The 23,344-nt window shown below is 44.3% G+C and overlaps 1 protein-coding gene across 1 annotated transcript in view; it reads right to left on the bottom strand.

Moving 5' to 3' along the window:
- Positions 1-23,344, bottom strand: part of KIAA1328 (KIAA1328 ortholog) — a 1,446,094-nt gene that overhangs the window by 909,717 nt on the left and 513,033 nt on the right. Inside the window, exon 4 of the mRNA XM_044087278.1 lies at positions 21,706-21,783. Within this exon, the coding sequence (XP_043943213.1) occupies positions 21,706-21,783 (78 nt within the window). The remainder of the gene's footprint in view (positions 1-21,705; positions 21,784-23,344) is intronic.

Raw genomic sequence — 23,344 nt, 5'->3', positions numbered from 1 at the left:
CAGGAGATAACCCTTCCTGCAGTCAGAAGACACTAGGAGTGTTTAACAGCGTTTCCCCCGGCTGACGCTCTGGAGAAGAAGAAAATGGTCTGTTCAAATGCAGAGCGCCCGGTTGGGAACCACGTGTACATTGCGGCAGACCAGAAACAGTCTCCCCTTCCTGATTACAAGGTACACTGGCGTTGGAAAGCAAAGCAGTCAACCCCTGGCCAATGGAAGTGAGTAGGTCGACAAGTTGACTAAGTTTGACCAGCGAGTTTACGAAATTCTCCCATTTCGGACCCATGACAGCAACCGTTGTGGGTATCAGTAGGAATCTGTCCTTCGAACTCCTCCATGCACAAACCAATAACCAAAAAAAAAAAAAAAAACGAGGAAACAGTCCAAAAGATAACTGGTAAGCAAAACACAGGACTGAATTGAGGACAGAAAAACTCCACTCTTGTTTATCTCAAGATGTTCTCCTCCAAAAAAAGGAAGCCAATCTGGTGGTCCACTGCCATAAACAAACTTTACAACAAAAGGAAGAAACTGTTGCAGAAGAGAGGAAAATCCCAGGATGCAAAAAACTCCCTTACCAGCCTCAGTAAGAAGCTGAGATCCCTCATAAAATCCTCCAAAGCTAGTTACGAAAATAAAATTGTCAAAGATTCCAAAGACAACCATAAGGCATTCTATAACTATGTCAAGAATCTAAATGGCAATGCTCAGATCTGCTCTGAGCTACAAGAGAATGGCATTAAATATACTGATGCCAAGGATATTGCCAATATCCTGGCAGATCGATTCAGTGCCAACTTCACCCCCCTCTCACCTGCTAAATGGCCTATCTCAATACTGGAAGATTGCCAAATTCCGGTAATAATGGCCACACAGGTAAAAAAACGCACTCTCCAAAGCTAAGAATACAGCATCCATGGGACCAGATGACATCCCGGGCTGTGTACTACATGAACTACAAAATGAACTGGCACCTCACCTAAGTGTCATGTTTAATCATACCCTCACCTCAGGCTTCATGCACACTGAGTGGCGCACAGCTACAGTTATCCCATTCCACAAGGGGGTATCCACCTTGGATCCCGGGAACTACCGCCCCATCAGTCTGACGAAACTGATCTGCAAGGCCATGGAACATATTATCATGGAACTTATAAACAAAGACACTGGCAGCCTTACAACACTGGACCCCACCCAGTTTGGGTTCGTGAAGGGCCGATCGTGTCTCCTGAACCTGACTGACTTCTTCGAATCAGTTTCCAGAGCCATGGACGAGGGTAAGACAGTCCACACAGCCTATCTGGACCTCGCCAAGGCCTTTGACACCACCCCCCACTCTGGAATCATAGATAAACTTACTAAGGTGGGCATTAATCCCTACATTACTCGATGGGTTGCCAACTGGCTTACTGACAGAACCCACACAATAAAAGTAGCTGACTCCAAATCCAGCTCCAGACAAGTGACAAGTGGAGTACCTCAGGGTTCAGTCCTGGGACCGCTCTTGTTTGGCATCTACTTCTCTGAAGTACAGGCCAACACTAAGGGACTCTGGCTAACAAAGTTCGCAGATGACTGCAAACTGGGAGCCATTATTGAATCCCCAAATTATGTCGATACTCTACAAAAGATGCTTGGTGCCAGAGCCATGGGCTCAAGCTTAATGCCAAGAAATGTACAGTTATCCCCTTTGGGGAAAAAACATGTACCCATGAATTACCACATAGGTGGCAGTACACTAAACACCGAAAGTGTGATAAGAGACTTAGGGACACAGGTGGACAGTGGTCTCACCTTCAATAACCACATCGCCACAGCAGTCAGGAAATCCTTCTATGTGGCACACCTCATCACTAAGGACTTTTCATCCAGAAAAAAAGTAGTCATTGTCCCACTATACTCATCCCTCATTAGATCCATTATAGAATACAAAGCCCCATTTGGTATGCACCTCTCAAAACATCTGCAACTGGAAAGGCCGCAGAAATACCTCACTAAAAGAATCACAGGCCTAAAGCAGATGCCCTATGCTGACCGCCTTAAAACAACTCCAGCTATATTCTGTCGCATATCGTCTATTCCGAGGCAATCTCTGCTTAACATACAAGGCCATGTCAAACCCAGAGCTGTTGGACATGCTACACTTAAAGAAATCCCAATCCCTCAGAGCCACAAGCTCCAGGGATCTAAACCTTGTCATTACAATAAACAAAACATGCTGGAGGGATAGGTTCCTGACCCAGAGACTCCCCAGACTCTGGAATAGACTGCCCATACATGTCAAGCAGAGCGCCTCTTTGGCCCTCTTCAAAAGGAACCTTGATGACTGGATGGGAGAAAGGAAATCACCCCGGGGATCACGTCAGTCGCCCTGCTAGACAGGGGTCCAGGGAAGTAAATAGTGTGGGAAGAAATAGCCAGGGAATTGTTAGTACCAACCTATGAATTAAGCACTCTGGGTCCTCCCTTGACTCAGCCTGTAAAACAATATGACGGTTTTCCCCCTCTCCAGTACAAATAGCAGGTGTATACATAAATGAACGCTCCTTTTCTATGGTTTCTGACCCAGCTAAATTAAGCAGAATACATGTCTTTGTATGGTCATCTTTATCAGAAAATGCAGTCTGTATGAAAATGTCGTACTCTTGCTCTAACACTTTCTAGCTCTCAGCAATATTACTGTCAAACACAAGTGCACTGGGTTTTCGAAATCCATCTGCCATGCCCACAAAGTATGCACAAATGCACTGAAAGTATGGCCCTTGCAATTATGTACAAACTTTTCTGTGAGCTAGTAACATTCAAATGCACAAGAAACTCTTCAAAATACTGTACTTTGAACAGTATGCTCTGTAATGGCTGTATTCTGTGAATTACCTTTACTGTAACTGCACGAACATACAAACACTTTATACACTTCTGATAACTCAAATATCTTTGCTTAATATGAAAAATACCCTTATTTTATTCATTTTATGCAATTCAGACTATGTCAAACATTTTCGTAGTAATTCAAAATATTTTCTCAACATCAAATATCGTACATATCGGTTTATGAGAATATCCGTTAGAATGTTGTGTATGCCTCGTTTCATATTTTGCGAAAAATAAATGGTGCTGAAAAAGAAGTTATGTACTCACCATAACGTTCCATCTGAGTAGATAACTTCCTTTGTCTGCAAACTGTGGGTATCGGATCCGAGCCGGCAGCTTTACCAAGCTCCTAACTCCTCCCCTACCCATAATCCCCTGCTACACATCCCCCATCCTCAGATCGAGTTTGCCTATAAAGACTCCACGAGACCCTCGAAAGAGGCCAGTAACCCACTAACAGAATGAGCAATCCTATCCCATGGTTAAGAAGCACGAAACTGGTTAGAGGGAATGGAGGGGGGTCGGTTGCAGACAAATGAAGTTACCTACTCAGATGGAACGTTATGGTGAGTACATAACTTCTTTATCTGAAGTGGTTAACAGTACATAACTTCTTTATCTGAAGTGGTTAACTTCATTTGGTCTGCAACCTGTGGGACAGAGTCCCCAGCTACCTAGAAACCTTGGGCGGCTCTCAAGGAAGAATATTCCGGAGCACCGCGGAGCCAAAGGAAGCCCTACTCCTGGAAATCATATCCAATTTATAATGGGAAATGAATGTATGAGAGGAGGACCAAGTAGCTGCTGAACATATGTCGTCTATAGGGACTCTAGACCAGAACGCTGCAGAGGTGGATCGGGTTGAATGAGCAATAATTCCCAAAGGTACCAGGTTTGTTTGAAGCTAAATAGGCCTGAATGATGCATTGTGAAATCCAGTTGGCTAATGTCCCTTTGGTAATAGGTTTACCTAAAGAAGACTTGGCAAAAGACACAAACAATTGATCAGATTTGCGGTTAGTTGCTGTCCTGTGCAAATAAAAATGCAGTTGTCTATGCACATCCAATTTGTGTAATGTGTATTCCCCTTTGTTCTGGAAATTGGGGAAAAACACTGGCAGATTAATAGACTGATTAATATTCGACTCAGAGGCTACTTTAGGGAGGAAGGAAGGATTAGTCCTGAGAGAAACTCTGTCCTTATGAAATATTAGGTAAGGGGGTTTCATACAGAGGGCTTGAAGCTCAGACACTCTCTTGGCTGAAGTTATTGCAATCAGGAAGGCTGTTTTCCAAGATAAAAATTTCAACTGAGCAGAAGCAGCTGGTTTGAAAGGAGGGCCCGTCAAAGCCTGTAGGACCAATGTTAAGTCCCATGGTGGGACCGCAGACTTAACTGGCGGTTTTAACAGAAAGGCGCCTTTTAAAAAAGTTTTGCAAATCTTGGTGGAAGCCAGTGATCCTACATTATCCCCAACGTGAAAATGAGAGATGGCTGCCAACTGTACTTTAACTGTCAATGCACTGGCTCCCTGATGAAAGATATGGGACAGAAAATCAAGAATTGTCGGAATAGGGACAGTAAAGGGGTCTAAGCCCCTGTCTTTGGCCCAGATGGAAAAACGTTTCCATTTACTACTGTAGATTTTTCTGGTAGAAGGTTTGTGTGCTGCTACCAGAATAGCTTTCACTGGTGACGAGATACCAGGAGTCCTTGCTATCAGGGGAACTGGATCAACCAAGCCGTGAGCTTGAGGTCGCCCAGGTTTGGCGGTTGTAATCCCGCAAGATGAGACATTAGATCCGGAATGGGATCTAAGATCCAAGGAGGAACTACACTGTGAGACCGCAGGTAAGGGAACCAGATCTGGCGAGGCCAGAATGGGACTATGAGGATTATCTTGCTCCCCAACCAATGGGCTTTCTGCAGGAACTTCGTCATGAGCAGAAGCGGGGGATAAGTATAAAGGAGACCAGGGGGGCCAAGCATGAACCAGAGTGTCTCTGGGGCTCTCCCCTATTGGGGAAATTAGAACGAAAAATTTGCTGCACTTTGTGTTTGACGGAGAAGCAAAAAGATCGCAGCAAGGTAGACCCTATTTGAGGAAGATTTGCTTTGCTACTAACGGGTTTGGAGACCACTCGTATGGTGTGAGGATCAAGCGACTTAGCTTGTCCGCTAGGATGTTGGTCCGGCCCGGAATGTGCATTCCTACCAAAAAGAGGTTGGTGGAGATTGCCCATTCCCAAACTCTCATAGCCTCTCAGCAAAGGGGATAAGATCTGGTTCCTCCCTGTTTGTTGATGTACCAGACTACAGCCATGTTGTCTGACTGAATTGTAATAGTTCCTGGAGGAAGAAGGTCTTGTAGGGCTTGCAAAGCCAGAAGCACCGCCCTCATCTCCAGAATACTGATATGCAGAACGGTCTCTGAGGGAGTCAACGTGCCTTGGATGGTTCTGCCCATAGCATGCCCCCCCACCCGAGGCGAGAAGCGTCTGTGTTCAACGTGGCTTGGGGCTGAGGCATGACAAACGGTCTCCCCTCTCACAGCTCCTGAGAGTGCAGCCACCAGAGGAGGGAGTTCTTGCAAACCCTGCTCAAGGGAATCGGGGTGTTCAAGGGGTGCAGTAAAAATGACCATTGGACCTGAAGAGTCCACTGAAGAATTCTCATGCGCAGTCACGCAAAGGGCGACAGACCGTTGGCTGCTGCCATGGAGCCCAAAGCTCTCAGGACTAATTCCGCAGGTGGGGCTGGGGACTGAAGAATTGCCAAAACATGAAGAGACAAACTGCGTAACCTGTCTGTTGTTAGAAAAGCCTTGGAGTGGCGTGTATCTATCTTGGCCCCTATAAATTCCAGAACCTGCACAGGATGAAGGAAAGATTTTTGAAGGTTCACAGTAATACTCAGACACTGAGTAAGAGCCAGGGTATAATCCCTGGCAGAGCAGAGCTGATGCCTGGTGGAGGCGGTGAGGAGCCAGTCCAGGTACGGAAAGACCCGAATGCCCTGAAGTCTCAGGTGGGCTGTGACCACTGCCACGACCTTGGTGAACACCCTGGGGGCTGAGGTGAGGCCGAACGGAAGAGCCCTGAACTGATAGTGACTGGATGCCAACCAAAAGCGGAGGAACCTCCTGGATTGTCTGTCCATCAGAATGTGGTAGTATGCATCCTTGAGGTCTATGGAGCAAATCCAGTCGTTCTCCCGTAGGAAGGGGAGAATAGATTGCAGAGTGACCATCTGGAATTTCTCTTTGGGAATGAACAGGTTTAGAGATGAGAAGTCTAGGATAGGCCTCAGTTACCCCGTCTTTTTTGGCAATAAAAAAAACCTGGAGTAATTTCCCAATCTGGACTGGCCTGGGGGGACGTGCTGGATGGCTCTTTTTTCTAATAGCTTCAAAATTTCTAAAGCTGACGCATCCCTTTGATCGGGTGGGACATCGGGGAGGCGTTTCGTAGGAGGGGGAAGACTCGGAAAGGGAATGGAATAACCTCTGGATAGAATTCGGAGCACCCACCGGTCCGTAGTAATGGACTCCCAAGTTTGGAGGTGCTCCGACAGATGCTCCCTGACTGCCTCCAGAGAGGGACAGTCAGAAAAGCCCTCAGGGCTGTTGCGCGGGCCTCTCAGAGAAAGGCTCTCGAGACCCGAGATTCCTTGGCCCCCCCCTCTGCCTCTGGGCCGGCGTCCACCTTGTCCTCCTCTGCCTCTGAAGGACAAGGGGTCCAAAGCGGGAAGGGACTGCTGTGATTTCCGGAACCGCATCTTCTTTTGTCCCCTCTGGTTCCTCAAGAAGGACCATTGGGGATTAAAGAAGCGGATCCTGATGGCAGATAGCATCTTCCTGTCTTTCTCGCTTTGGACCAGCGTGTCACAGACGGTCTTGCCAAAGAGTATAGAACTGTCAAAGGGCACGTTCGCGAAGGATGCCTTGAAGGGTTCCGCAAAATCGCAAAGGCGGAGCCAGGCATGGCACCGCAGAGCGATGCCTGCTCCGCTGGCTCTAGCCACTCCCTCCGTGGCATGGGAGAGTAGCCACATAGATGTGTTAGTAAGAGATTTTCAGAGTGGCCATGCAAGTCGAGAAGGTGCGTTTGTCCTCGGCCATCATGGACTCCGGGGGGGCTCCAGCGTATTCCTTAATCAAGTCTCATTGGCGTCTGATGACATGTGCCATATAGTTCAGCACCCTTACAGAGAAGGTAGCTGAAGCAAACATCCACTTTCCAATGCGGTCCAACGTCCGAGATTCCTTATCTGGAGGGTGGACCAAGGAACTCTCCTGCGCTAGCTCCTTCTTGGTGGCAGCTGCCACCACCATGGCATCCACTGGAGAACCTTTAGACCATGCCAGCCTATCAGAAGGGGGACTAAGTATCTTGTCTGGCCTTCTGGGAAATGGCTCCACGGTGTCCGGCTCCTTCCAAGCCCTGGTGGTAATAAGACCACCAGGGGGTCAGCCGGGGGGACACCCAAGAAGTAGACGGGCCTGCATCAAATGCATCCAGGAACACAGACTCATCCGAGGAAGGTTTTTGGGCAGACCACCCTCCTCTGATTCGCAACATCTCCATGATGTCTCCAAAGGAGACATCCTCAGGGGGTGACCTTGGGGAACCTTCCCCTTCCTCCAAGTCTGTGTCCTCTGTGCGGGACTCAGGGGAGTCCAGGTGCCTCCTTTTGCACTTCCGTTTGTGAGGAACCTCCTCAGTGGGGCTATCCGAGGAGGGCTCACCCACGGGGTCTTGTTCCTCTAAGGGAACCAACTGGAGCTCTGATGCAAGCTGTCCCTGTGGCTGGATGACGGAGGACAGGCCCAAATGCGAAGGTGTGATGGATAGATCCGCAGCCCGGACTGGGGATCTGGAAGTCCTCGACAGCACCCTCTCCACTACATCAAATGCCGAGGGCGAATCAATCTCCCCTGGCTCTGAGAGCAGCCCCCTCTGCTCCGATGCACGGATCGGCGTCGCAGCCGAAGTGGTCAGACCCAAGAGGGAAGTGTGCTTCGACCTAATCGGCGCCGAAAACACAGTTCCCCCCACGGATCTGATGCTCGGCTCTCGGCCCCGAGAGCTAGGATCCGACACGCTCGGGGGCATAGTCAGTGTCGAAGTAACCAAGACTGTCAGCGCCGATGGTTCCCAGAGTCTGAAACGGCACGGGTCCAAAAACTCCGAAATCCTAAACCAGGTCGGAGAAGGAGCGATCGGGGTAAAGAAAGGGGCCGAGCTCCCCCTGGAGGGGGGGGGGGATGGAGCACCCATCTGCATTTGAGCCTACAGGAAATGATGCATGATCCAGTCCAAATCAGCGTCGGTCAAGCTTCTGGTGGATCTGGAGGAGGTCGTAGAGGCGGGCCTGGAGGGCTGCCACGAGAACCTCGAGGGAGACCGGTACTCCTCTTCCGGCTCCGGGGAAAAGCAAGGAGAATGGAGCCGAGAATGAGGAGAACCAGAGGCCCTCTTAGCGGGACTAGCTACCTTCACTGGCGGGGCCGACGGATGAGACTCAGCCCGCCTTTTATGCCTGTATCGGTCCTCATCTCTCCTCTTCTCTTTAGAAGAGGAAGAAGAGTCCCCCTCACCCTGAGAAGCAGAGGGAGTTTGAGTCCCCAACAAGGGAGGAGGATTGGAAGGCATTGAAGCCGCAGCCACGACTGGTGCCTTAGAGGGAGAGGAGGAAGAAGAATCCGGGGGCAACAATCCCGCCAGGATTAGCTTGTTCCTCCTATCCCTGATAGCCCGGGGGTTGAAAGCCACACAAACCTGGCAGCTGGTGTGGATATGGGCAGCTGGTGGATAAATGGGCCACCCCCAGGCAAATAATGGCTGGGGACAGCTTATGACCACATTCAGTGCATTTAAAAAAAATGGCTTTAGGCCCTTCAGCCATCACACCACACCACTCACGCACTAGGGGGAGGGTTGAAAACAAATTTGAAGTAAATTTACCACAAAAAAATTACGCTAAATATACTAGTTGATAAAGGGGGCTAAACAATACACACACACCGAAGAAAATTTAGAAAAAACGATTTTAAAAGGTTTTATATAAAACTGGAAATTTCTCACCCACTTCTAGGAGCTCGTCTCTAGAAGCTGCTATAAGCCGCGGCAAACTAGATCTGGGGATGGGGGATGTGTAGCAGGGGATTATGGGTAGGGGGAGGAGCTAGGAGCTCGGATCTTTTAGCTAGGTAAAGCTGCCGGCTCGGATCCGAGGACGGATCCGATATCCACAGGTTGCAGACCAAATGAAGTTAACCACTTTAGATCAAGTTTTAATATCTGAAATTCGTTTCTGACCGGTTTTGCAAAGTATGCATATTTTAGGGATGATTCACTCCTGTATATTCCACAAGTGCCTTAAGTCGTTTTAACTTCACGTCCTTTAGACATGCCGCTTTTGACACCATGTCACTCGTCTCTCTCTAACATAGATGACAAGCAGGCAGGGTATTTCGTGTAGATGCTTTAATACATAGAAACACATCAGGATGGATAGCAGAATCATAACATACGAACAAACTAGTTAACAGACAGACCTTTCATACATACACGCTTACATCTCAACAGCTTACTACAAAAATGGCAGTCTAGCTTGCACATGCTCAGTATTTATACACTTGTGAAAGCCCTTGGATAGCTTCTTAAAGGTACAAACAAACACACATTGATTTACAATCACCTTTATGATCTATGCTTTGCAAGGGGAGCTTATGTGTGACATATGGCGTCTGTAAGTACTAAAGGCTTTGGTATACTGGCCGGACGTTGGTTATCCTTGACAGGCGATCCATTCAGTTAAGAAAACTGCAACATGGAAGGACATCTATTACTCTTATTTACATTTGGTAGTTATGTAGAATCAGGTCTCCTTTGCAGGTAATTTCAATTTCATCTTATTTATTTTCTGTAGACCATTACAAAACTGAATTGTAGTTAATTAAAATAGTGACAAATCTTTTATATGAAGGTTCAGTTTAAGTTAGGGTAGTTGCTTTGAGAGGGCAGCATTTATTTGTACAATATGCATTGTATGTATTTTTTGTTTAAATCAGCTTAACCGTAGCAGACATGTTTTTTTTTTTTTCCGTAGGGATTATTAGTGGTTGGGAAGTTTATGATGTACACAGGATATGGGTAAATTAACTGATGATATGCAAAAAAAAAAAATCCTGAAACAAGATACAAGGATTTACTATTACTTTATATATAGATATAGGTTCATAGGTAGGTACTAGGCTATCGGCCCAAGGGCCTACGTAAGCCTAGCCAGCAAGATTCCATAGCTTACGCCACCCAAGGAAGTTATTTTCCTGTGCCACAGTCCAGCAGAGACACACAAGTGATCCCTGGGGTGTATTTCCTATTTCCCATCCACTCATCAAGATTTTTCTTGAAGAGTGCTAATGAAGAACTTTCCTGGACATAGATGGGTAGCTTGTTCCAGAGTATAGGAAGTCTCTGGGACAGGAATCTATCCCTCCAGCGTGTCCTGTTTATTGTGGTGACAAGGTTTAGGTCCCTAGAGCGTGTAGCTTGGAGGGATTGGGATTTCTTTAGGTGTAGCATGTCCAACAGCTCCGGGTTTGACATAGCTTTATATGTTAGGCAGAGATCACCTCGGAGTAGGCGATATACTACAGAGTAAAGCTGTTTTTTTTGAGGCGGTCAGTGTAGGGCATTTTTTTGAGGCCAGTAATCCTCTTTGTGAGGTACTTCTGTGGCCTTTCCAGCTGCTGCAGATGTCTTCTGAGGTACATTCCAAAAGGGGTGTTGTACTCTATAATGGGTCTAATGAGTGACGAGTAGAGGGGAACAATGACCTCTTATTTCCTGGATGAGAACCCGTTTATGATGAGGTGTGCCACGTAGAAGGACTTCCTGACTACTGTGGCGATGTGACTATCAAAGAAGAGACTACTGCCCACCTGGGTCCCAAGGTCTCTTATCACGCATTCGGTGTTAGGTAGATTGCTGCCTATGTGGTAGTTCATGGGTACAGAGTTTTTACCAAAGGGGATGACACTGCACTTTTTTGCATTGAGCTTGAGGCCATGGCTCTGACACCAGGCATCTGTCTCAATGAGGCCCTTCTGTAGGATGTCCACATCATTTGGGGACTTGACTATGGCTCCTAGTTTGCAGTCATCTGCAAACTTAGTTAGCCATAGGCCTTCTGTGTTAGCCTGTACTTCAGAGAAGTAGATACCAAACAGGAGACGTTTCAGGACGGAACTCTGTGGTAACTCCACTTGTCACTGCTTTGAGGTCAGATTTACAGTGTGGGTTCTGTCAGTAAGCCAGTTGGCAACCCATCTTGTGACGTAGGGATTTATACCTAGTTTAGTGAGTTTAGCTATAATTCCAGAATGGGGGATGGTGTCCAAAGCCTTGGCGAGGTCAAGATAGGCTGGGTGAACCACCTTACCCTCATCCACAGCTTTGGTGACTGCCTCAAAGTCGTCGATCAGGTTCAGGAGGCATGATCTGCCTTTCACAAACCCGAACTGGGTGGGATCCAGAGTTTGGAGGTTACCAATGTCTTTGTTTATGAGTTCCATGATGATATGTTCCATGGCCTTGCAGACCAGGCTCGTCAGGCTAATAGGTCGATAGTTCCCGGGATCAGTGGTGGTTCCCCCTTTGTGGAGTGGGATAACTGTTGCTGTGCGCCATTCAGTGGGCACAAAGTCTGATGCGAGGCTATTATTGAACATGGTGCTTAAGTGGGGAGCCAGTTCATTCTGAAGTTCGTGTAAAATGCAGCCTGGGATGTTGTCCGGTCCTATGGATGCTGTGTTTTGGCTTTAGAGAGTGCAGCTTTTACCTGTGTAGTTGTGATTACAGGGACTCTGCATTGTTCCTGTATAGATATGGGCCCTTTAGGGGGTGAGAGGGGGGGTAAAGTTAGCAGTGAACCTGTCTGCCAGGATGTTGGCAAAATCAGTTAGTTCTGTAAATTTCGAGTCTTTGTGCTGTAACTCAGAGCAGATCCGGGTGTTGCCATTGAGATTCTTGACATAGCTATAGAATGCTTTGCGGTTGTCCTTGGATTTAGTGGCGATTTTGTTTTCGTAGCTAGCTTTGGAGGATCTTATAAGAGATCTTAGCTTCTTACTGAGGCTGACCAGGGAGCTCCTCCACTCATGGGATTTACTCTCTTTTGCAACAGTTTCTTCCTTCTGTTGTAGTTTTGTTTATGGCAGGGGACCACCACCACACTGGCTTCCTTTTTTGGAGGATAGCGTATTGGTTCTGTTTGGGATAGCACGATCCATGCTCTCATGTAAGTGCTTATAGAGTGCATTTGTGTAGGATTCAGCAGTTGTAACTGTATTGTCCATCTGCATGGGTGTTATGAAGTTCATCACTTCCTGTCTTAAGAAGCATGAAGTTGGCTTTGGAGAAAATTTTTACTGTGGTTTTCTTAATGGGGGGTGGGGGAGGGATGTAGATATCAAGGGTGATAAGCTTATGGTCGGATCGGACCAATGAGGAGCTGACTTCAGGTGTGGAACACCGGTCACTCATACTGCTAATGACCAGGTCTAGGATATTGTTGCCCCTGGTGGGGGTGTGGATAAGTTGGATCCAGGGCATTGGAGTTTATGAATTCCAGAAAGTGTTGAGCTAAGGAGTTGGTACACGAGTAGTTTTCCCAGTTAATGGTGGGGTAGTTGAAGTCACCCATTATTAGGGTGTTTGGTTGAACCCTAACATTTTCCAGTACATCAAGAAAAGAGGAGTGGGAATCCTGGGGAATGGTGTGGGATCTGTAGCAAGCTATAATTTGGGTTGCAGTTTTGCCCAGAGTTAGTTGCACTTGGATAATCTCGGATGCATTATGCCGAGAAACTAGCCTGGAGGTGTAGATATCCTTAATGAATATGGACACACCTCCACCTTTGGTGTTTCGGTCCAGGTTACATGGCCAAAAAGTGTGGTATGAGTTATAGCCTGGTAATGCAGGGGTGCTCTCTGGAGCCTTGAACCAGGTCTCATTCACTGCACAGATATCGATGTTCTCCATTTTAAGGAGTGCCTTGAGTGAGTGCATTTTGAGATTTAGACTTCTAGCATTGAGTAGCATTACCCTCAGTTTTTGCTTGCCTGTTCCTGTTATGGTGGTGAGTTTGTTATTTGAACCCTGCCTAACAAAGGCACAACAGGGGCAGCAAGAGCCTTAGCCAGTATCCGGAATCCCAGGGATGACAGGTGCAGGCCCATCTGTGGCAAAGCATCATGGTCTGTTGACTATGTCATCCCAAGCAGACAGATACTGGATCCCCTTAGAATGACACCAGAAGCTTAGCCAATTGTTGAAGTCAATCATTTTGTCCTTCTACTGCGGTATCGTTCTGGGCGATGGCAGAATGCTACTCAGGGCTAGGGTCATACCTGCCTGGGCTACAAGATCGGAGAGCTCTTCCATGTCTCTTTTCATGTAGTTGAGGGAGGTACGTCTCAGGTTATTCACACCAACATGGACAATGACAGAGTCATATTTGTACTTGTTGTGGAGTGACCTGACTGCGTGGGTTATGTGGTGGATCCTGGCACCCGACAGGCACCTGACAGTAACCTTCTCCTTGTTTAGCCTGGTGAGTGGTACATCAGTGTGCCTAACTATAGAGTCACCTATGACTAGTGTGTTGGGTACGTTGTTTTGCCTTATTGGCTGTGGTTGAGTGGCGTACACACAGTCTGTGGGCTATGTGTCATTTGGGTTGGGTTGTGGGATGGAGGTTGCTTGCGTTTCTGCTTTGGAGGTCTCTGTTGCTTAGACAGATTATTATTGAGAGCCTCCGCGAATGTTTTTGTTACTATGTGTGGATTTTGGTGGTGTAGATTTAGTGAGACTATGTGATGAGTGTGGTGTGGTGCAAATGTTTACCTTCTCCTCATGACTGTCAAGTTCAGTCTTGGTTGGAGAGAGCTTTATCTCCAGTTTGGCTAGGTAAGTGCATCTCTCACAGGTTGTAGTGTTGGGTGGTAGAAGGAGAGGGTTGTCTGTGTACATGAGGCAGTTTCTACATTGCCTCAAGATGCCCAGATTCATCAGATAGACAGGAGAGAACACTGGGAGCTGACCCTTGGACATGCCTGAATAAAAAACTATTTTCCTCTAGATAAGTGAGGAAAGTGAGTACAAGAGCTGTTTTTCTCTAAACAAGTGAGAAAGGTAAGTACAAAAACTGTTTTCCTCTAGGTAATGAGGAAGATTGAGTGCTATAGTAATTAGTAGCTTATTTAGTGCTTACAAGTTCTGAACAAGTGCTGAGCATGAATAAGCAAATTTAAGTGCTAAAACTAAGAATCTGTATCTGCACTAGACGAATTACAGGACAGAAACAAGTGCAAATGCAGGCTTTCAAATCAGAAAGCTGAGAGAGATGGAAGATTGCCCAAACAGCAAATAACTACAACTTCTGGGCCAGAACCACTCCTTATGTGGTAGACAGGTTACCTAGTGCTTACCACTCCCACTGATAAGCTAGAAGGCTTCCCTCCAACACAGAATTTTTTTTTTTTTTTACAGAAAAGTAGCAAAAACAGTAGTAAAACAATTCACATGCAGTGCAAGCTAGCACACGAGTATGCAGCAATATTAGACCAAACACAGTTTAAAAAATGCAATTAAATTAAAAAGGACTAAAAGCAAGTGTAGAAAGAGTTTATTAGGTAGAATGTGGTAAAGAGATGGGAATGGGGGAGTGTCCCAGATCGAATCTACAGTGGGGTGGGCAACTGCAAAAGCCACCAAATTTAAACTACAAACCAGAAATAGGGAGGGTGGGGTTCAACAGAGATCTAAGCAACAACTAACAGTACAAACTTTAAAACCAAAAATATATTCTCAGCTCTGTATATTTGCCGATCAGTCTCCCAGAACAGTGAGACAACAGTTTCAACAGAGATCTAAGCAACAATGAACAAACTCTATAACCAAAAAAATATATACTCAGCTCTGTATATTTGCAGATAATCTGTAAGGCAGTCTCTCAGAACACAAGTTCTAGCAATTTGAATGCAGTTGCTACTATACCAACTGAAGACACAGCAGAAAATGGGGTGGGGGTGGGGCAGTTTCAACAAAGTTCTAAGCAACAACTAACAGTACAAACTTTAAAATCAAAAAAATATTCTCAGCTCTGTATATTTGCCGATCTGTCTCTCAGAACAGTGAGACAACAGTTTCAACAATGATCTAAGCAACAATTAAACTCTATAACCAAAAAAATATATATTCAGCTCTGTATATTTGCAGATCATCTGTAAGGCAGTCTCTCAGAACACAGGTCACTAGGATCCAAGTACGCCAGTGTGTGTGTGTGTGTGTGTGTGTGTGTGTGTGTGTGTGTGTGTGTGTGTGTGTGTGTGTGTGTGTGTGTGTAACCCAGCCACTGGGGATGCACAAGCCAGTACATTTCTTTGTACCAGTCCCAAGCCCAGATAAATGGGGAGGGTTGCGTCAGAAAGGGCATCCGGCATAAAACCTTTGCCAAATTACTTATGCGGAGAACACTTCATATTTCCATACCGGATCAGTCGAGGCCCGGGTTAACGACCACCACCACCAGTACCTGTTAGCCAACAGGGTGCTGGCGGAAATTGGGCTACTGTTGGCCGAAGGAGAAGAGGAGGGGGAAGGCATGCCCGAAGGCAGGAAGAGAGGAGGAAGGTTAGGAGTGCAGTAGTGAGGGTAGGAACTTTGAATGTTGGCAGTATGACTGGTATAGGGAGAGAGCTAGCTGATATGATGGAGAGAAGGAAGGTTGATATATTGTGCGTGCAAGAGACCAGATGGAAGGGAAGTAAGGCCAGGTGTATAGGAGGCAGGTTCAAATTGTTTTATCATGGTGTGGATGGCAGGAGAAATGGGGTAGGGATTATCCTAAAGGAACAGTATGCCAAGAGTGTTTTGGAGGTGAAGAGAGTGTCTGATAGAGTGATGTTTATGAAGCTTGAAATTGAGAGTGCAGGCAGGGTGGAATGGGTGGAAAAGAGTGTCAGGAGTGATTTGTGACAGACGGGTACCAGTAAGAGTGAAAGGGAAGGTCTACAAGAGGGTAGTGAGACCAGATATGTTATATGGGTTGGAGACGGTGGCATTGATGAAAAGGCAGGAGTCAGAGCTGGATGTGGCAGAGTTAAAGATGTTAAGATTTGCACTGGGTGTGACTAGGATGGACAGGATTAGGAATCAGTATATTAGAGGGTCAGCTCAGGTTGGACAGTTTGGAGACAAAGCAAGAGAGGCGAGATTGCATTGGTTTGGACATGTGCTGAGGAGGGATGCTGGGTATATTGGGAAAAGGATGCTAAGGATGGAGCTGCCAGATAAGAGGAAAAGAGGAAGGCCTAAGATAAGGTTTATGGATGTGGTGAGAGAGGACATGCAGGTGGTTGGTGTGAAAGAGCATGATGCAGAGGACAGGAAGAAATGGAAACAGAAGATACGCTGTGGCGACCCCTAACAGGAACAGCCGAAAGAAGATGATGATGATGATGATGATGATGATATAGCCCATCAAATTCTTTATCAACCTGACAAAACACCTATACCATCTATTCTTATTTATCCCTACCAAAATCTAAAGTCCCTTAGATCCGCACACAAACTTCTAGCAAATATTGACAAAGCAAACAACAAGGCTGGAGATTCCCTTTTTTCTAACACTGTTGGAAAACACTGGAACCCGCTTCCCTCTGAGCTTTCTACTATTCCCTCAAAATCTCTCTTTGAAAAGAGACTTAAGCTCTACCTCAAATCACAATGGCTGTGCCCCTGTACTAATCCTGACTAACTCTAGCTCTTGACACCTGACTAAAAGCTATACCTTAAAACCCAAAGTCTACTTCTCATTTACATCAACAGACCTATATCTCCTTCCTACTATCTTTATATATTATGTTCCTCTTAATTTCCTTTACCCTCTATTACTGTACATGACGCTAGTATTCTCTCAGAATGTCACTTGTAACAATATTTTTGTCACAATATTTTACCATTCATGTTATAATTACTGCATTTTTACACTTTATAACTATGTCTCCAGTTATAATGCTTTCTTTTACTCTCTTATTTTCATGTATTTCTTTAATGTAAATTCATCTTAAACTTTGGAGCTTATCTCCCTGGGCCTCTACTGAAAATGGACATATATCCAGCTAGACTAGCCCGGTCAACAAATGTAAAATAAAATAAAATAAATATATATATATATATATATATATATATATATATATATATATACATATATATATATATATATATATATATATATATATATATATATATACACACACACACACATACACGTGTGTGTGTGTTTATAAATATGTACATATACAGTATATGCGTATATGTATATGCACACACACATGTATTCATACATCCAACATTGCTGAGTTCCCATCCAACTCCTACAGGCGTCCCATAAGTCCCTGCTATCCAAAGAATTTACTAGGCAAATGAGGAATAGAAATAGATTGACAGACCTTTCTTCAATATCACACAGACACACACACACACACACACATATATATATATGTACATGTATGTATACACACAGACATACATACAAGTGCATGACAGTTGATCACAAATTCAATCGGCTGAGATTAACTCATACCCAGACAGTTAATACACACAAACTGAGTAAGACAAAAAAAAGCAATGAACAGCCACACTGTTGATGTTTAGGAAGTGAATCTTGAACTTGGACTTGTTTGAACAATGTGATTTAGGTTCATAGGTTAGTACTAGGCTAATTGCACTTGTGAGCCATTTTAAGCCTAGCCAGTTACCCCATGTGAGAATCAAACCCTGCACCTTGTCTCTCTAAGGTAAACACCTTAACCACTGTGCCAACCTCCCACAAGGAGTAAAGAGGAGAAGGCTAGTTTTCTTGTGGTTAAGTAAGAGTTAGGCATTAGTAAGTCAGGTCTCAATAGAAGTTAGAAGTAAAAGTTTCTTGTGTAATTTGCAATAGGTGTGACAGACTGGTTGGAAAGCAGATAACTGTAGAGTCATCTTAAGGAATTAGGGAGTTTTGACAGGAGGAAGTATGAAGGCTATCGATGAATGTATTAAAGAGAATGAGGTTAAGGATGGGTCCTTGAGGAACATCTGTGATTTTGGGTAGTTATGGAGAGAGGAAGCCTTGCCATTTTACTGATTGCTGTCTGACAGGTAGCTGGTAAATCATTGGAAAGTGGGAGGTGAAAGACCAAGGACTGAAAGCTGATGTAGAAGTTTAGAATGGCAGACAGTGTCAAAAGCCTATGAGATGTCAAGGTATAGTGAAGAAACAAGTTTGCTGGAATCTCTATAGCTTTATATGCAGTGTCCACAAAGGATAATAAGGTGGTAGTTGTACTGTGCGCTGGCAAAAATCATAGTGGTTAATAGCTGATTTTACAGTAGAAAGCTTAGAAGTTGTTTATGTATCCATTTTTCTAAAAGTTTTGATAGACGAGATGATAGCAATGGAATGAAAATTGGGAATTACAGTTGAGTTACTTCCTTTGTACAGTAGAATAATGTAGAATTTTTTCAATAAGTAAGGGACACAGGACTCTAACAGATCTATGGATAAGAATACTAACTGGAGAGGCTATGTCCTCTGTAGCTAGTTTAAGGTATTCTCGTGGGATGAGTTTATATTTTATAAGGCTAGTAGGAATCGATTGTATGGTAAAGGAGAGGGAATTATTCATATTAGTGTACAAGACGTCTGGGTAGGAAACATGCAGGATGAGAATAGTTAGGGGAATTGTGAGAAGGGAGTGTGTTATGGACAGAGTTAGAGGAGATCTGAGGGAAAGAGGATGGTGTGTATGAAGAGCTTGTGGTTAAGCTAGCTGAGTATTCAATAAAATAAGTGTTGAACTTGCTTGCTGTTTGAAGGGGAATTTTTCAGGGCAAGGATGAGGGTCTATTTTTGATCCTGGCTTAAATAGTGAGGTTACAGAAGAGCAGAATTTAGGGTTATTTTTGGAGTTGATTTGCAAAAAAAGAGTGGAATATTTTTTTGTCCCTGGTCACTTGTTTTTTACCCAGTTAAGGAGCTGCCTGAAAAAAAATTGTAGGCTAAAGTACTAAAGATTTCTAGAAATGTTGCCCTGAAATAATTTACTATTTTGACTAATGTTAGAATTTTTTGTAAATACCACTTCATGGGTTTTAGTGACTCAACGAAAGACAGTTGGCTAAATTTTAAAAGACTGGGGGTTGTTTAATATTTATGTTCTTTTGACAATTGGGAAATAGTTGGGTGTATGGTGGTAGATTTTCAGAGTTATCTGGAAGTGTACCACATGTAGCAAATTTACTTGGGTCAGTAACCAGAATCCATTCAACAGTGGAGCTCTGTTTTTTATACCTGGTCAGTGTTTTATTAAGTTGAGTGGACCTGAATAGGTTTGTGATTGAAGTTGGGAAGTCAGAATTAAGTTCTACCAGATGATATTAATCTCACCAAGAATGATAATTTCATTGGTAATTGCACTTGATATCCATTACAGTATGTCTTATAGGATGGTAATGTTGCATCCAGGAGAGATATAAGGCACCACAATGCATAAGCTTTTTGTATCATTTAGTTTTGAACAGGTAATAAGAATTTCGGTATTGGTAAATTTTGGGATGGAATTTGAGAGAAAGGAATAAAAGTATAGGAATTAGGGTAGAGTAAGGCTATTTCACCTGCTTTCTTTTGTGTTCTATCTAATCTGATTATGTTATAGCCTGGAGAAAGAAATTCAGAGTCTTTGATATTAGGTTTAAGTTTAGTCTCAGTTGAAGCCATGAAAATGGGGGTATAATGGGTTACCTAAGCATAAAAGTCAGTAATTTTATTATATATGCTTCGAAAATTTACTGTAACAAGGTTTAGAGTCTTAGTAAGGAGTATGTTGGTTGGTAGCTGGAAAGGACTTTGGTTTGGGTGAATGTCACTGCACTGTTACATGGTGGAGAAGTAAAGTTGTTCTATGACAGCATCCTTTGGTGTGATGGGTAAGAATTTTATTTTATAGATTGGTGTTTGTAAATTATGTTTAGTTTGGATTAGTAGAAGGGGCCTATGTGAAATAGTCTGGGGGAGATATCACAGAAACTGTTAAAAAATAATTGCTAGTTGCAATGGTTCTGACAGCTGTTTGTATTTTTAGTGTTGTGCACTGCAGATGAAATATGTGTGAACAGGAGGAGTAAAGTAAGGCTGGAAGGTTAACAGCACGGTTTATGTAAGACTGGGAATAATACTACGGCAAGTGAGAAAGGAGTTAAGGTGTTACTTATACTATGACAGGCTAACAAAGGAGTGTGAGGTAAGGAGGAGGAGGGACTTTAGTGTGATGAGGAGCAGCGAGATGGGGAGGAAACAATGATAGTGTGTAGGCTGATTTAATCGTTTAATGACATGTGTGAGAGAACTGGAAAGAATATCATTGGGATTGTAGAAGAAAGTATAGCGGTAGATGATGTGGGGGGGTGTGGGGAGCAGTGCAGGGGCCACACACCAGCAGAGGGAAAGAGGTTTCAGTGTTACAGAAACAGTCAGTAAAGACATCTTTCTGACTTTAGTATAAGTTTGCTGACAAGACTGTAGTACTGTGAGAAAATAAAAAAAAAGGTTTAGCACAGTTAGCACATTTGTTAAACACCTGCACATGTATAGTTACTTTACTTTTCAGTAAGTCAGAGTAAAGGTTAGTACTACTTAGCACATTACTCTGGAAGGGGAAAGGGACAGATGATGGGAGACAGAGGAGGCATATAAAGTGGAGAAGAAAAAAGTATGACAGCAGGAATAGTACTGGCTTCGGTAACAAAATGAACCAAGGGTAATAATATATTTGGAGAAAGCAGCATTAGGGGAGCAGGGAGAGTTAACTTATTTTGGGAGGTTAGTGGGAGTTTGGAAGGGGGTACATCCTGTGGTAGAATGCAGGAGTCAGGGAGAGCAGATTAGCTGGGAAACTTCCAAAAAATACCACAGCTTATGTATTCTTTCTTTTCTTACAATTTACAAAAAATGTGTAGCCTGGGATAACATTTATACATGAAATAAGGGTCCACATGAACTGTAGTAACAAGTAGAGGCGGTGTTCTTAGCTGAGAGCAGGTGTATTCCCTGGGATAATATCAGAATTTCCAGATGAAGGTCCTGAGGTCATATTGGGGAGGGGGGTGAAGACAAGGGCAGACCGGCGTATGAAGTAGTTGTGCCCTTATTATCTGAGAAGAGGCGTATTCCGTAGGCTAACTGCAAAATTTCCATCTGAAGGTCCTGAGGCCATGTAGAGTGCAGTGTCAAGCTGTGGGGGGAGGGGGGGCAAGGGTAGCTTTTGCAGCTTGCTTATCAGAGGATGAATACTAAGAATTACACTGAAGACTAGACTGCCCCCTGTCCAAAGGAGTGGTAAACCAGATTTTGTTAGTCAAAACTCTCTCCCACCATCCCTCACTCGATTTTCCAGTAACCAGCTCGCTGGCTGATCCAGTCTCATCTGAGTTGCAGTTGGGGCTTCTTCCTTTTATGCAAAATAACTGGTACATAAACAGAGAGTACTACAGAAAACTGTGTCAGCTATTTTACATTTAAAAAAACTAAAAAATATAATGGAATTCCAATAAGGATCAACAAGGATGTAAATTAAAACATAACACATTGACTTTAAACCATCTGTAATATATAAAATGCTTTTTTGTAATAAAAACTCTAATCACTGACATGCTGCAAAGCTGAGTACCTTTCACTATATCAACACAAATGAAATCTTACCCAAAAGAACACTGACCTTTAGGTCATACACTGCATTGCAGCTGTCTTGTACTTCGGGCTGTATCGATCTTGAACAAAATTCATTTTGCGCTTTCTGTAATCACAACATGGAAGACATAAATCACACACACATTTTTCCAAACAATTTCAACATGTATTAGTACAGTATTCCTAATATGTCAATGTACTGACAAAATACTACATTGTTTTGAGCACAGAAAATTACTGCAAATAATTTGCAGTCATTTTCTGTGCTCAAAATTATACAATATGAACTCCATGATTGTCAAAGCATGTGGCATCTCAACAGAGATCAAGGTGTTCACAGCATTGTGTATCTTGGCCATAGACAAAGTTTTAAAGGTGTATCAAATTCTCCAAAACACACGTAGCATAGCCGGTGTTGTGGTAGACAGGGATAAAGCCTTTACTATGGCCCAGGTGACTGGGGCCATTTAGCAGCTCAGGCATCTCAGGCACTGACAGTAAAAGATGGGAGTGCCAGTCCTTGGAGGACTGTGAAGTGAACCTGGATGCTTCTTACGCTTGTCCCCTGATAAATGCCCAGTACACAGAGAGGGGCAATGTCTTAAGTGGGGAAGGATGGAGGATATTGGCAGAGTCACAGCTGATGCAAGATGATATGCCACGACATCTCCATTACACATCCACCCACCCAGCAGACACTAATAAGCATGTGCAGGGCGGGCGGAGCAATGGAAGGTTAATGCCACAAAGAAAAAAACATCTCGGCAAGCAACATGATGCAAAAAAGGGATGATTTGATCTAACTGCTATGATTTGATCTAACTGCTATCTCCAACCCTTATCGGAGCAAATCTGGGATGATGATAGACCTGGCAATCAAGGACAGGCACCAAGGTCTGCCAGTGGTTAGTGTTGAAAAACAAAAAAAAACACACCTGGAGTCGCATTCCACTAAAGAGACACTTAATATGGTTGTTTATGAGTCACCTGCGACTACAGGATGCACACATGCCAATACAGAGGCACCTATAGGTATAGATGGGTGATGGTAAATCAACTTTCTGGGGCAATACAAAGTACAGTTTTGTACCTACCATAAATGTAGATGTCCGATAGATATGCAACTGCAGTCATAACATATGGGTTGTCCTGCCTCAGGCAGCCCTCGGTCGGCCGGATTCCAAAGTCTGGGTCCGACGTCAGCTGATGTCACATTTCTCTCCGACGGAGTATATAAGCATCAGCCGACGCCGTCTTCTTCAGTGTTTCTTGCCCCAGATGCCAGGTGCCCTCCAAGGAAGGCTGTAATCAAATTGGAAGACAAAAATAGGTTTCCAGACAACAAATAAGCAATAAACAGATACACCATAACAGATATCCCCAGCTAAGGATAACAGGGAGGGGAGTGGACCCAAGGCATAGAGGGGAAGGAGGGAGGGAAAACCCGACTGCAGTTGCATATCTATCGGACATCTACATTTATGGTAGGTACAAAACTGTACTATGTCCTTCAAGAATGCAACTGCAGTCATAACATATGGGTTGAATACCAAAGCTTAGCTGGGGGAGGTGGTATGCTCTAAGAAAGTGATGGTGTAGCTATCAATCCCTGCAGGACTGCTGAAGCAAAGCCTGCTCTGGATCTGGAATATAAAGGGAGGTTGTAG

Source organism: Protopterus annectens, chromosome 1.part1 (genome assembly GCF_019279795.1).
Source record: "Protopterus annectens isolate FY-2018-M chromosome 1.part1, PAN1.0, whole genome shotgun sequence".
NCBI lineage: Eukaryota > Metazoa > Chordata > Ceratodontiformes > Protopteridae > Protopterus > Protopterus annectens.
This window is presented reverse-complemented; position numbering and strand designations above follow the sequence as displayed.